The sequence below is a fragment of the Rhinopithecus bieti genome, unplaced genomic scaffold (assembly GCF_001698545.2).
Source record: "Rhinopithecus bieti isolate Rb0 unplaced genomic scaffold, ASM169854v2 scaffold_47952, whole genome shotgun sequence".
In the NCBI taxonomy this organism is placed as follows: Eukaryota; Metazoa; Chordata; class Mammalia; order Primates; family Cercopithecidae; genus Rhinopithecus; species Rhinopithecus bieti.
The window spans coordinates 1,704,210-1,718,316 of record NW_016820098.1 but is presented as its reverse complement, the minus strand read 5'-3'; the positions used below and the strand labels follow the sequence as shown (position 1 = coordinate 1,718,316).

Here is a 14,107-nt window from a genome sequence, read left to right as displayed (position 1 = left end):
GCAAAAGGATAGTTATCTGGTGTCTATCAGCACAATGACAAACATTTGCCCTGGGAGAGTCAGGGCTGTCATCTCCCTAGTCCTAAGACACACAGACCCCTCTTATCCTTAGACATTCTGGATGCGATGAGAAGTCACCACCATGATCCTCACTTTGGGAAGGCTGCCGACCCGAGGGTTGGAGCTCTTTGTTTCTGGGGGGTCAATGGGAAGGTTAAGGGCAAGGTCGCCGTGTCACTTGAGGTCCTCCAAGATGTAGATGACATGATGGGATTAGAAGTTTAGCAGATTTATTGGAGGAAGTCCATGTGGGAAAAGTCTCAGACCATAGCACAGTTCCCAGAAAGTCTCAGCCAGGTCAGTGGGGAGCCCCAGGCAATGGTCACCCACAGGAGGAGTCCCACTCTGGGCAAGAAGTTAAAATGTCAGCCATTTCCTGGAATAGTGTTAGAAAAGAAGTCATGAAACAAGACTGGGATGCTCTCAGAGCAATCATTGTGTGCATCCCCAAGGGTGTACGGGACCATGCATTTTACATTAGCACCCAGTACCACAAGTGCCCAGGACCTGTCTAAGTCCTGGACATGTGGTCAGCATTCAACTGTAGAGAATCCTGCTTGAAATGAATAGATCATTGGTGATACCCTCAGCCTGAACATTTTTCCCTATGCAATCATCTGTTCCAGGTGGATTTGACTGATATTCTACTGACTTAGAAAACATAAGACTCAATGTTTTTTTCTCTGTTTCTTCGGCCACCTCCAAACCAGAATTTTTCGGGAAAGCATTCACCATGCTTCTGGCAAAGACAAGCCAGGCAAGAGAAGGAGGTCCAGTCCTTCAAAGGCAGCTCTTGTGCTCTCCTTTCTACCTTGACTGAGAGAACACTTGGACTCTTCCTCAGCTGGTGGGTACCAAATTAGGATGTGTGGGGACTCAGTTGGGTTGGGGCAGCAGGAAAATGCCCTGAAAATAGGAGCCTCGGGTTTGGAAATTTGCTGGAAATTCCCAGGTTGCTGGTAGGCAGGCTTCTGATGAGACTGGAGACATCCAGCCACCTTCTCAGGATCAGACTTGTGTTATTCATGCTCAGGACTCATGGTGTCAGGGCCATCACTGGTCCATAGCGGCCGACTGTGTGCAGTAGGAAAAGATTCCCTCGAGGGCAACTCTACCACCCCCCACAAGGTCTAGTTGGCCCATGAGGCTCTCCCTTGGCTAACACTCAAGTTAGCAAGTTGGCAGCTCCTTTTCTCTACATTAACAGCCTCCTGTGCTGGAGGCAAGGCCAATGACAGCAACAACAGCCAACACCGTGATCGGAACTGGTTTTCGGAGTGTAGGCTCTGTCTCATGTCATCTTTTTCACTGAATCTTCACAGGTTGAGAGGGGTGAAGAGATTATTTATTTCCTGAAGCTTACCCAGATTCCACTGAAGGGCAGGTTGCCTCAGTTTCTCCTTTTATTGTACTTAACATTTGGACTATAGTTTGAGGAAGGGGAGGAGATGGGAAGAAAGTGGAGACCATGGAGGGAGGGATGTAAGGAAGCCCATATGAAGATGAAGGATGCCTTGGGACAGAACTCTGGGGTCAGCAGCCTCTTTCATCCCCCACTCACAAACCTTGGTTCCTTGCGTCGCTCTAGGCAGGAAGAACACCTAGGAGGAAGGCAGTATCAGAAGCTAGAGCCTCAATAAGGCACAGATTCAGCTGTGGCAGCAGTTTCGGCCTGAAAATCTCATGTTCCAGACAATCATGTTAAACCAAAAACATGCTTTAATGCCAGGCAAGAGCTACACAGTCAACTGATATACGGGCCACTCCACAGGCTATGACTTATAAATTATATATTATTAAATCCACCGTGGGCATACTGATGGGATGGGACAACACCCGCAGTCCCCACGCACCCCCGACTCTGAACGAGGTATGAACAGTCGAGCACTCTGTAGAATCCTTCAGGTCATAAGCCACTTTATTCCAGTCCCTTGAACATCACAGGCTGGTTTTATTTGGGACAGAATAGGTTTTATTTCCAAAGGTCTCTGAACACGGCAATGACAATGAACAGCCCAGCAGAGGAGTAACATAAACCTTGAGGCATGCAGCCTTCTGGGTGCTGTGGAGTCCCTTGGCCAAACTTGAGTGCGTTGGATTTGACATACAAAGACCTTCCTGGGAAGGAGAAGGAGAAAAACCACCTCCGAGAAAATACAGACAGGGTCAGTGGCAGGCCAGGACAGGGACCATTTCCATACATTCTGGAAGTATCGGCATTCATCGGCCTGCATGTGGCTCACTTTTCTTTCTGGAATAGATGGAGACCTCTAGTCCTCACTCCAGCTCTAGGTTCCAAGGAACAGAGTGGGTCTGGCTCAACGAGATGTCTTGACTAAGGGCAGAGCCCGGGCAGGTTTCTCAAAACATTAACTGATTCCACCTACCAAAGGAGAATTAAAGGAAGGAATTAGGACTTCGATTCAGAGCAGGGAAAAGTGCGATGCAGCTCTTGAGCACTGCCAATAGGGCATGCTGGGTTTCCTCACCCACTCTGCCTTCTGTGTCTTAGGTTAATTCGCTATTTTTCAAAAACTGGTTTTAACACTTGGCCATGGAGGAATTTGGCAAGTCTTGGTACAGAACCACTGTGAAGAACTGACCCCTGGGGGAAGACTAGGATTATTTTTACAGAGTCTAGGTCTCAAAGTTTCACCCTACAGATCTGGTTCTTTTTGGTCTAGGTCTACCATACAAATTTGGATTTCTGCTACCAGTTACAGCAGACTCAAGTCATACATAGAAACCTGGAGGTTAGCATGTTCAGCCACGTTTTTCTCCTGGTTATGATGTCTCTCTTTCTATGGTTTCTGTTCTTCGGCAAGTGGCTTGGCAGTAAATATACCCACTGGGGACCTCTCTGCCTTCTCTTATGGGCAAATTCCCCATGAACAACCTCAAGTATTTGGGCCTCCCTTTGCCAGCTACTTGCGAGAATATGACTCGCCTGTAACCAGTAAATTTTTACTCTTAGTTTTCAATTCAAATCAGTGTGTCTGAGGTCACCAGACCAAACAGCAACTCAGACTTGCGCTGTCACTTCTGGAAATAGAAGTCTGCATTCAAAGAGCACAGCAATGGAAAATACTTTTGGATTCTCCATTGGGGGGCCTTGGAAACTACAGATGCACTTGCCCTTGTCTTTATGATGAATTTGATGACTGCCCAACCTCTGACTCTTTAACAGGGGCAGGGAAACTGAATATTCCAGACCTGGCTCCCTAACCATGCACACAGATTAAACCACTGGGAAGTTCCAAGAATGTATGCAATTTTTTTTTTTTCGAGTCTGCAGAGTATTGATCTGCTCAGAAAAGCACCATGCCGCCAGTCTAATGCTGTCAATGGGCTGCTGGGCCTGGGAGGCAAACCACCCTCCTGACCCCCCGTAATACATGTTAACATTCCTGTGCTCCAATTGTCCTGTCCCACTACCACCTGTTCTGCAGCTGCCCTCTAGGCACGGCCACTCTGGAAACGCATTCAAAATTAAGGTTGGGCCCTAGTCAGGGTTACTTTGTATTTTTATGGAATATATAAAATATACTTGTCGATTGGTACATTTGTGCAAAGACAGATATGACTTCAAAACAAGACATAGACATTCATTATAGTTGTCTTACTTCACAATAAGCTACTAAAAACAGTCTTCTGGAATAAGATTGTATTAGTGCTCACTAAACATGCATTTCATTTAAACAAGGCAAAACACTTAATTTGGTCTGCAATACCCAATATGTTATATACAGCAGTCTTTTTACTTTATCACAATAGGCAACAAGATGGGTCTGGTTTTGAACTAGGTTACCATTTGTGTTTAATTTCCAAAGACACGCATATTAGCTCAACTAGTGTAAACCTGTGAAAAAATAGCTGAGCCATCTTTTTCCTCTCCTCTATTAATTTACCTTGAAATGTTCACAGCTTAGAAACTACAACCTGCTGGGGAAGAGGTGGGAGTGGGCCCCCATGGGGAAATGTCCCAGCTCCCTGGAATAGCCTCACCCCAGAGGGTAACTTGTTCTTGGGGAATCCAGCATCCGCTGCCATCCATCATCCCTACAGTGGCATGTATGACAACAGACCCAGGCGGGGAATTTTGTCTTTCAAACAAAAGCCCCTTGAAGCTTGCAATAGAATCACAGGACTGGATGGGTTTCCCTTCTTTTGCCCCCAAACCCGAGTCTTAGGTTTTAGAACAGAGACATTAGAATCAAAAGAAAAAATAATAGTAACGATTAAAAACCGTCAAACAATGAACACCACAAATGTTCTGTCCATGCTCTCCACAAGCACACTGGGGCTCTGGGCATTCCCACGAAGCATCCACGACAAAAGAAGCTGAAGGCGTCACGGAGGAAGGTGCATCAGACCGCACAGGGGACGGCATCACCATTGATATTGTTTGGCAAAAAAAAAAAAATTGTTAAAAAGAAGAATCAAAAGGGAACACAAGCAGCTCTACAATTCAATTGGTGGGCGCAGGGCTCAGAACTGGCCGGCACTGCTCGGGTCGCACTGCAGGAGGCGCACTATGGACGGGTCGCTTTTGGCCCCTCGGATGAACTCTTCCAGGGAGAGTTTTCCTAGGAAGCAAGAGGACGGGTGAGTGGTGGCTGGTGGCAGCTGCATGAGCTTACACCCTTCCCACTACTGTGTGCTGGGCAGTGTCGGTTCACCTTCTGCCTGCAGCCTCACTGCCACTGTGACACACAGCACTCACCTGTCCCGGGGAAGAGCGCAGGGGACTCTCCAGGAACACTGCTGCCTCGTTCACCATGGCATTGCCAGCACTTAGGACAGTGCACGTGGCAATCAAACACCGCTGCCTGAGAGTGCACTGTGTGCCCGGCCCTGGGCCCGGGGCTGGGGAGAGGGTGGTGGATGATGCTGACTTGGTCCCTGACCTCCTGGCTCCAGGTGCCCTGGAGAGGCTCACTCAGCATTTGTAAAATAAGTGGCCCTCCTGCCTTTATGAGAACGAGCTGGGCCCTGGCAGCACCCAGTTGGTTCCCATGATGTTCCCCGGAGCCTTCTGAGCCACTTCGTGTTCTTCACGCCACTCTGTGTTCTTAGGTTTGCTGCAAGAGCCCATCCTGTCTTGGGGAAGAAGTCGTGGACATAAGTGTTTGTTTATACAAACACCACGGGAAGACAGTTGTGCCTCCATCTGAGGTCGGGGAAGAGCAGGGTATGTGTTCAAGGCAGAGGGTAACCCATGGGTTTCTGTCTCTCAATTAGGGCGCTCTCCTGCTACCCTGATGGCTGGAGGAGGGAGGCTTAGCGGCCTGGGCTCCCACTCAGACCCCGGTGGCCTTCCCTTTCTGCATACGCTGGAGCACGTATGGAATTCTTTTCCGGGAAGGCCCTTCTGTCACTTGTGGAGAGGAGGGGGCGGTGGGGTAGGAGTTGGGGGACTGCAAGGCTTTCCCCATTCCTGGTGCTTCCAGAAGGACCCTTCCTGTTTGTCTACCCCGCCCCTGGGAGTGAAGTGACATGCTAGATTGGTAAATTTGGGAGGAATTGCCAGGCATCTTCGCCAAGCCTTGCCCTCCCTTTTTCTCTTGGAAGGAGCTGCCCGAGAGAGGATTTATCTCCATCTCCTCCTCCAAGGGCAGCACCTGGCCTGCCTGGCTCTGCACGCCTGTGGGTTTTTCAGCACGCCCTTGGACTCTCATGCTAAGCCATAGCCTCCAGTGTCTGTCTATCTTTTGACTCTTTTGACCTCTGTCCTCTTTTATTTCCCAACTTATTCCAAACCCGACAGGAGGGGGCCTCCCCCAACAGAAACACCAACAAACATATCTTCTCCTCAGCCACAATTCCCTCCTCACCAGAATCTAGTTCTTGTTTAACGAAACCCACTTTATCTCCATGAAGGAAAACCATAGGGATGTATTTATTAATTTATTTTTAATTTGTAGAGCTGATCCCCTCCAAGCTTTGTGTTCTAGCCATTTTTTATGAGTCCTGCCCTGTCCATAGCAGTTAAAATGGTGATGACTTCTTCCAGCTTGGCAAGGCACAAGAGAAGGGAGACTGGTGTGGTCTCCAAACACTTTGCAATCTCTCAGAGGTCGGCTCTGGGAGGCACCAGCTGGAGGTAGCAGGGGCAGACCTGGAGCTCGGCATGGTATCTGGCTTTCTTCAGTTAACTGTCTGCATGCTTCAGAGTTGGCTCCTAGGAGAACTTGCCTGTGGGCCCAGATTTTTCTCTTCAAATCAGAGGCCAGAGGTTAGTTTCCAAGAGCATCAGGTAAGCTAAATCTAAGGGTAGGAGACTCTAGGTGAGGTCTGCTCTGCTCTAGACAGGGAGGGGTGCAAGTGGCCTCAATTCTGGGGTCCAGTAGCCAAGCACTGAGCTGAAGCACCCAGTCCCCTGGTTGGGCTAAGATTCCTCTGAGGGTTGTGAACTTGCAGCCCCTCTTCCTCCTTCCTTCTATGGCTCCGACCCACCTCCCCCAACCCTAACCTTTGAAAATTTAATTTAATTTTAAACACAAGGTTTTCCCTTAGAAGGGCACAGGTCTTTAGCAGTGAGTTGTGCTCTGAGAATGCTAACTCAATCAGGGCTCTGCGATCCTACAGCAGCAAAGAACCAATGGAGAGACCCTAATTCATTGCCTACGATCAACACAGAGTTAGGGCTTTATCCTGTGACATCTGCTCTTCTCCCATCCTTTAGCCCTATCCTAAAGAGGTGTCTGGACCTAGAATACAGCACAAACCCATTGTGCTCTTGAGTACCAGTAAAACCTGCAGTTTAACATCAACAAGTTAATTAACTATTAAAATAATCCCATGCTTGTTTAGTCACAACTATTCATTGTAAATCAAAGCAAATAAAGGGACATAGGATGTTTCAAAATGGAATGGCACCTTTGTGGAGGAAACAAAGCAAGCAGATTGGCCCATACCACACAAACCCAGATTCTCAGGCAGCTGTACCTGGGCGGGGGATAAAAAGAGACAGAGGCTCTCTCTGTGGGGAAGCCTTCTGTTGTTCTATAGATCAGCGCCAGGTGGGGGCCCAAGTGCATGTGCACATGGTTGACAAGAATTGCCGGGGTCTCTGAACAGATCGGGTGAGCTGATAATAACAGCAAGAGCTACAGAGCCTGGCCCTGAGCTGAGCGCTTTTCACTCAAGTGTAACATTTAAATAGCGTTGCCAGATCTGGCAAATTAAATACAGGACGCCCCGTTAACTTTGAATTTCAGATAAACAGCAAGTGACTTTTTTAGTTTGGCATACTAATCCTAACAATTGTTTGCTGTTTATCTGAAATTCAAGGATAATTGGGCCTTCTGTCTTCTCTCTGGCAATTTAAGATCTAAAATCCTTCTGTTAAGTTTGAAATTCAACTCTCTTTTTCACTTTGTTGGGTTTGAATTGTGGGTGGCACCATCAGGGTGGGAACCTGCTGGGCACCTTACTCCCTCACCACTACCCCTGGCACCCCAGTGACTGTGGGAGCCCACTGTCTCTGGGAAACACAACATCTCAGTGCATGCACTGGAGACTCCAACAAAACCCCTTCGGCAGGCTGGAGTGAAGGCTGTCAGCACCTGGGTAGAACAACAGAATAACAACCCTCTCCCCATTTTGATGACCTGGACTGCAGGGCCCCAGCCTGCTGTGGCCTAAGCCTGTCCCAAGGATGGGTCTGTGCTAACAATGGTTTCTTAGGTCCTTTCATTCTTGCCCCACAAGATCCATTCTATTTTCTTGGAGGTAGAAGTTGACCTACAAGGAGGATAGAAGAGACTAGAAATAAGGCATTTTCCCCAATTCTGGGCTCAGTTCTCCTGTGGCCACCTGGTCCCCTCCCCTCCTACCCACTCGGGAGGCTTGGAGGATGAGCCACTTGCATGAAGGGCCTCAAGTGGCACTTCCCAGTATGGACTCCCCAGTCCTTCCAGCAACCCTCATCTGAGCTAAGCAGTGCAGCCCCCGCCTCCTACCATCTCTATTGGTGTCCATCTGGCGGAAGATCTTTTCTGTTCTTTTCTCTGGGGTTGACTCATCTTCAGGCATTTTCATTACAGAGGAAACCATCTTATAGATTGCCTGGGGACAGAAGCAACATGGTGGTAAGACAGAGAAACGGTATGGCACACAATCATTAAACCTCCCAAATGCGGGTTGAAGGGAATGTCTCCATCCGCATTGGACCTGGTCCTATCCCTACTGATTGGTATAAGATGTGGCGGCACAGGTAGAAGAAGCTAGGCCCGCAAAGCTTGCTCTCCTCCAGTGAGGACCTTCAGGAGGGACAACCAGCAGGAAGACCCTGTGTCTCCAGTGTTTTTTGTTTGTTTGTTGAGATAGGGTCTCTCATTCTGTCTCCCAGGCTGGAGTGTAGTGGCACACTCACAGCTCACTGCAGGCTCCATCTCACAGGCTCAAGCAATCCTCCCACCTCAGCCTCCCAAGCAGCTGGGACTAGAGGTACTCCCTACCACACACGGCTAATTTTTTAAAATTATTTATTTATTTATTTATTTATTTTTGGAGAGACGAGGTCTCACTATGTTGCCCAAGCTGGTCTCAAACTCCTGGGCTCAAGCTTCTCCTACCTTGGTCTCCCAAAGTGCTGGGATTACAGACATGGGCCACCTCTCCTAGCCATTTCCATTGTTCATGTGCATACAAATCCCCTGGGAATCTTGTTAAAATGCAGAATCTGATTAGGTAGTGCTGGGGGAAGGGGTGGGGCTGAGAGTCTGTATTTTTAATGAGCTCCAGTGTGATGCTGATGCTGCTGTTCTAAAGACCCTGCTTTGAGAAGCAAGGTCCCCACTTTGAGGAGCAAGGCTGCAGATGACATTCCTCAGGCTAGAGAGGTAAGTGGATGCCTATCATGGACCCTTGAGAGTCCACAATGACCCCTCAAGGATGACAGACATGTGACATTCTGTGTGTGCCACATGTTCCCCCAGGCAGACTTCCAGTCCATTCCAGTGCTTTTCCCCCGCCTGTGACAATGGTCTCACGTTCCTTCTCAGCAAGCTCCCAGGTAGTTCTGAGATGGAAATCACCTGCCATCAGAGCTCTGAAATATTACACAACCTCAGGCCTGAGCTAAACTAGGTACAGCTATGACATCTGATGGGCGAAAGAGGATTCTGTGGAGTTTTGTAAGCACTACTGAAACTATCACCCCACTGCCTGTGACCTCCACATGGGACTCAGTAAGGGCCCAAAGGCCTCTGTGGTCAAAGGTAGTTTTTATTTGGGAAGAGGAATGAAAAGTCATTGTTTTTTTCCCCAGATCATGACTTTCCTAATCAGAGTCACTTTGGGCCTCTTAGTCTTGGGGACGAGTTTTAGAAAAAATAAATTTTGACAGGGAGTAGGCAGAAAATTTCAGAAAGTTCTGGAGCTCTAGGGGCAGCCAGGCAGGTGGAGAGGACAGAGAAAGGAAAGCAGCTGTGGGGAGTCACCTCCAAATAGGAAAGGTGGGAGCAGAAAAAGACACTGAAGGTTCAACTGAGCTGCTTTACAGTCTTGCTCAGGACCAACCCTGCCAGAAGTCCCTTATACATTCTGGATAAAGTAGGGTAAGTACTCTAATCTCAGTCAAAATAAGAATGAAAACGGACTCACCCAGTGTTCTGGCCTTTAGGCTGATCCCATCCCACAGGGACGCCTCTGGACAGGCTCCCTGAGTCTGTCTCAAACCCACCCAACGTGCTTACTGAACTCCAGAGCTGACTCTGCAGCGACTTGTTCTGGGAGGTAAAGCGCAGAGTTAGGGTGCTATCTAGGATAATGGGTGTCCCTGGGGTAAGCTGAGCCATTTCATTCCCAAGAAATGCTCACTGAAGTGTGCTCTGGAGACAAGAAGGGAGCCATCGTCTGTCCTCCTCATCATGGTCCCCTGCCTGCTGTCATCCCAGCCCAGGTCTACTCCACCAACTGTGCTGGGGCTGTAATGCCATGTGCCTCACTGCTGGGGACACCTAAGTTCTTGGGGTAGCTAGGAAAGGCCAGAGAGATGGAGCTGTTTTTGCAAATGGGAGAAGAGAGGCCCTGAGACTTAACAGGCCCAGGTGAAGATTTAGTAACAGTAGACAGCAGGTGTCTTTTCACACCAGCAAAAGTCTTGAGGTCTAGCAACCTCTCCCCAGCTTGCTTTGCTCCCATAGTGGAAGCTTTTCGTAACTCTTGACCTAGTCAAAAGGGAATCGGCACCAACTAGGAAAACATACACACCCGTCACATATGTTTCAAGCTCATATGATCTAAATATTTGGTGAATTCTTAAGCCCAGGAATCTTAGGACAACAATAACACAACATCTAGAAATTGGCGTCCCTACGGATCACATTAGCACAATCTCTTTAAAGGAGAGAGCGCGGAGCTGTTTCAGGAGTTGCAGAGGTGTTGCGGGGAAGAGCACTTATGGACAACGGATGAGTTTATTTTTGCCAGAAGTTTTAAGGGGGCCGTGTATTTATTCATTCTCAATCTTCTTTGGGGCTGGATTGTTCCTTCTCCATGTCTGTCTGGCCTCAGTAAGGTTGTCTCATGTGGTACTTCTAGATGCCACTGGCTTTGTGCCCGTGACTGGCCATAGGAGGTGTCTCCCAGCTCAGATGCTCCACAAAGGCTGTTGTCAAGAGTCTGACAATATGATACGCTCCTTGGTGTCCTGGACAAGCAGCTTTGTTTATATTCTTCTCTCATCTGAGTGCTCACCTACCCCATCTCCCCTCCTCCTTGGACTCTTATCCATGTGTTAAGAATAGATTGAAATGTTACCCTCCTCCAGGAAGCCTTCCATCATCTTCCCTTCTTCTACTGCTATGTGTAATCTCCCTCCCTCTGGGCTAGCAAAGGGCTCCATTCCAACCTCTCTTGTATCACTTCCTTCCATTTACCCTGAACTCATACCCAGGATGTTCTCCTTTTAGAGTGAGGGTAGCAGTCACATCTGGCTATTTTTTGAACCCCTGATAGTGCCTAACATAGGGTCTTGAATACAGTCAACCTCACTTAGTTTAGAGAATTTATTCAGGAATAACTGTCCCCCAGTTGCCCTCTCATTCTATCCCCTCTCTCACTTTTCTTCTGCACTGCTCCAATTTACAAAGTTCCCCTTTATCCTTTTAAATGTTTTTTTTCAGTTTCCTCTTTTCTTTTTCTCCTCTCTCTCTTCACATAATTAAACATATTCATGTGAAACCCCTTAAATATTTTTAATCTGTCAAAAGCTTTGAGCTTTTCCCTTAGAAACCATGCAAACCCACCCATCACTGCGGACGATCTCAGGTTTGAGGATTTAGAAGCTGATCCATGGACCCCAGGTCATGGAAATCCCTGCTCTTAGGTGACTGCCTCTTCATCCATCCACTCACTCAGTCATGCATCAAATATGTATAAGCAACTACTGTGTACCAGGTATTGACATTGATCTAATCCCTTCCCTTATGATTTTTGCTGTGAAATAAGGCAGACATTAGTAAAATAAAGAAATAGATATAAAACCATTGTTGAGAAAAGTGCTAGAAAGAAGAGGCATGGCTTCTGTGATGACACAGTGGGAGAGTTAGGTTTTGCCAGGAGGGTTAGGGTAGGCTTCTCTGAGGACTGAGGATTGAGTAAAGATGTGAAGAAAGTATAGGGCTTAAATAAGTCAGGGATGAGGGAACCACCACGTGGAAGCCCAGGGTGGGAGCATGGCAAGGACCTCAACAGAGTGTGGGGGCATACAGTACATGATGTGGCTCTAGAGCAAGCAGGGAAAGACCACTGAGGCCTCACAGTGTTTAGGGATCTGTATTTCTCCAATGAGCAACAAAAGATGGAAGTGTCATTAAATCTGATTTTCCTATTCACATTCATTTCCCAAATTTACCTCTGTTGCCTTCCTTATTTGCAGTCAGTGGTGTTCAGAGAATTGAAAACTAGTCATTTGCAACATACCAGAAACAAAAGACAGCTAAAGCAGTGTTAAGAGGGAAATTTATAGCACTAAATGCCCACATCAGAAAGCTAGACGGATCTCAAATCACCACCCTAGCATCACAATTAAAAGAGCTAGGGAGGCAAGAGCAAACAAATCCAAAAGCTAGCTGAAGACAAGAAATAACTAAGATTACAGCAGAACTGAAGGAAACAGAGACACAAAAAACCCTTCAAAAAATCAATGAATCCAGGAGCTGTGTTTTTGAAAATATTAACAAAATAGACCACTAGCTAGACTAATAAAGAGGAAAAGAGAGAAGAATCAAATAGATACAATGAAAAATGATAAAGGGGATATCACCACTGACACCACAAAAATATAAACTACCATCAGAGAATACTATAAATATCTCTAGGCAAATAAACTGGAAAATCTAGAAGAAATGTATAAATTCCTGAACACATACATCCTCCCAAGACTAAACCAGAAAGAAGTTAAATCCCTGAATAGACCAATAACAAGTTGCGAAATTGAGGCAGTAATTAATAGCCTACCAACTAAAAAAAGCCCAGAAGCAGATGGATTCACAGCCGAATTCTACCAGAGGTACAAAGGGGAGCTGGTACGATTCCTTCTGGAACTATTCCAAACAATTGAAAAGGAGGGACTCCTCCCTAACTCATGTTATGAGGCTAGTATCATTTTGATACCAATACCTGGCAGAGACACAACAACAAAAAAAGAAAACTTCAGGCCAATATCCTTGAAGAGCGTCGATGGAAAATCCTCAATAAAATACTGACAAACCAAATCCAGCAGCACATCAGAAAGCTTATCCACCATGATCAAGTTGGCTTCATCCCTGGAATGAAGGCTGGTTCAACATATGCAAATCAATAAACATAATCCATCATATAAACAGAACCAATGACAAAACCACATGATCATCTCAATAGATCAGAAAAGGCCTTTGATAAAGGCCTTCATGTTAAAACTCTCAATAAACTAGGTATTGATGGAACATATCTTAAAATGATAAGAGCTACTTATGACAAACCCACAGCCAATAACATACTGAATGGGCAAAAGCTGGAAGACTGGCACAAAACAGGTATGCCCTGTCTCACCATTCCTATTCAACATAGTTGGAGTTCTGGCCAGGGCAATCAGGCAAGAGAAANTTCCAAACAATTGAAAAGGAGGGACTCCTCCCTAACTCATGTTATGAGGCTAGTATCATTTTGATACCAATACCTGGCAGAGACACAACAACAAAAAAAGAAAACTTCAGGCCAATATCCTTGAAGAGCGTCGATGGAAAAATCCTCAATAAAATACTGACAAACCAAATCCAGCAGCACATCAGAAAGCTTATCCACCATGATCAAGTTGGCTTCATCCCTGGAATGAAGGCTGGTTCAACATATGCAAATCAATAAACATAATCCATCATATAAACAGAACCAATGACAAAACCACATGATCATCTCAATAGATCAGAAAAGGCCTTTGATAAAGGCCTTCATGTTAAAACTCTCAATAAACTAGGTATTGATGGAACATATCTTAAAATGATAAGAGCTACTTATGACAAACCCACAGCCAATAACATACTGAATGGGCAAAAGCTGGAAGACTGGCACAAAACAGGTATGCCCTGTCTCACCATTCCTATTCAACATAGTTGGAAGTTCTGGCCAGGGCAATCAGGCAAGAGAAAGAAATAAAGGGTATTCAAATAAGAAGAGAGGAAGTCAAATTTTCTCTGCTTGCAGATGACATTATTCTATACTTAGAAAGCCCCATCTTCTCAGACCCAAAACTCCTTAAGCTGATAAGCAACTTCAGTAAAGTCTCAGGATACAAAATCAATGTGGAAAAATCACAAGCATTCCTATACACCAACAATAGACAAGCAGAGATCCAAATAATAAATGAACTGCCATTCACAACTGCTACAAAGAGAATAAAATACCTAGGAACACAGCTAACAAGGGAGGTGAAAGATCTCTTCAAGGAGAATTACAAACACTGCTCAAGTAAATAAGAGAGAATATAAACAAATGGAGAAACATTCCATCCTCATGGATAGGAAAGATCAATATAGTGAAAATGGCCATACTGCCCAAAGTA

At 46.3% G+C, this 14,107-nt stretch overlaps 1 protein-coding gene across 6 annotated transcripts in view; it reads right to left on the bottom strand.

Annotated features, from left to right (window-relative positions):
- Window positions 1–1,756: 1,756 nt before the first annotated feature.
- NCALD (neurocalcin delta) overlaps window positions 1,757–14,107 on the bottom strand; it is a 476,133-nt gene continuing 463,782 nt past the window's right edge. For 5 of the 6 annotated variants that reach the window (XR_001882851.1, XR_001882849.1, XR_001882850.1 and 2 more), the window contains 3 exons: window positions 8,025–8,130; window positions 4,784–5,160; window positions 4,555–4,646 (listed from right to left, as the gene is read on the bottom strand). Coding sequence is in view for 1 of the 6 variants with exons in the window: in XM_017859463.1 (XP_017714952.1) it covers window positions 4,549–4,646; window positions 8,025–8,130 (204 nt within the window). In the remaining 5 variants the exon portion in view is untranslated. Of the gene's footprint in view, window positions 4,647–4,783; window positions 5,161–8,024; window positions 8,131–14,107 lie in introns of all 6 variants that reach the window. The other variant, XM_017859463.1, reaches the window with a different exon arrangement.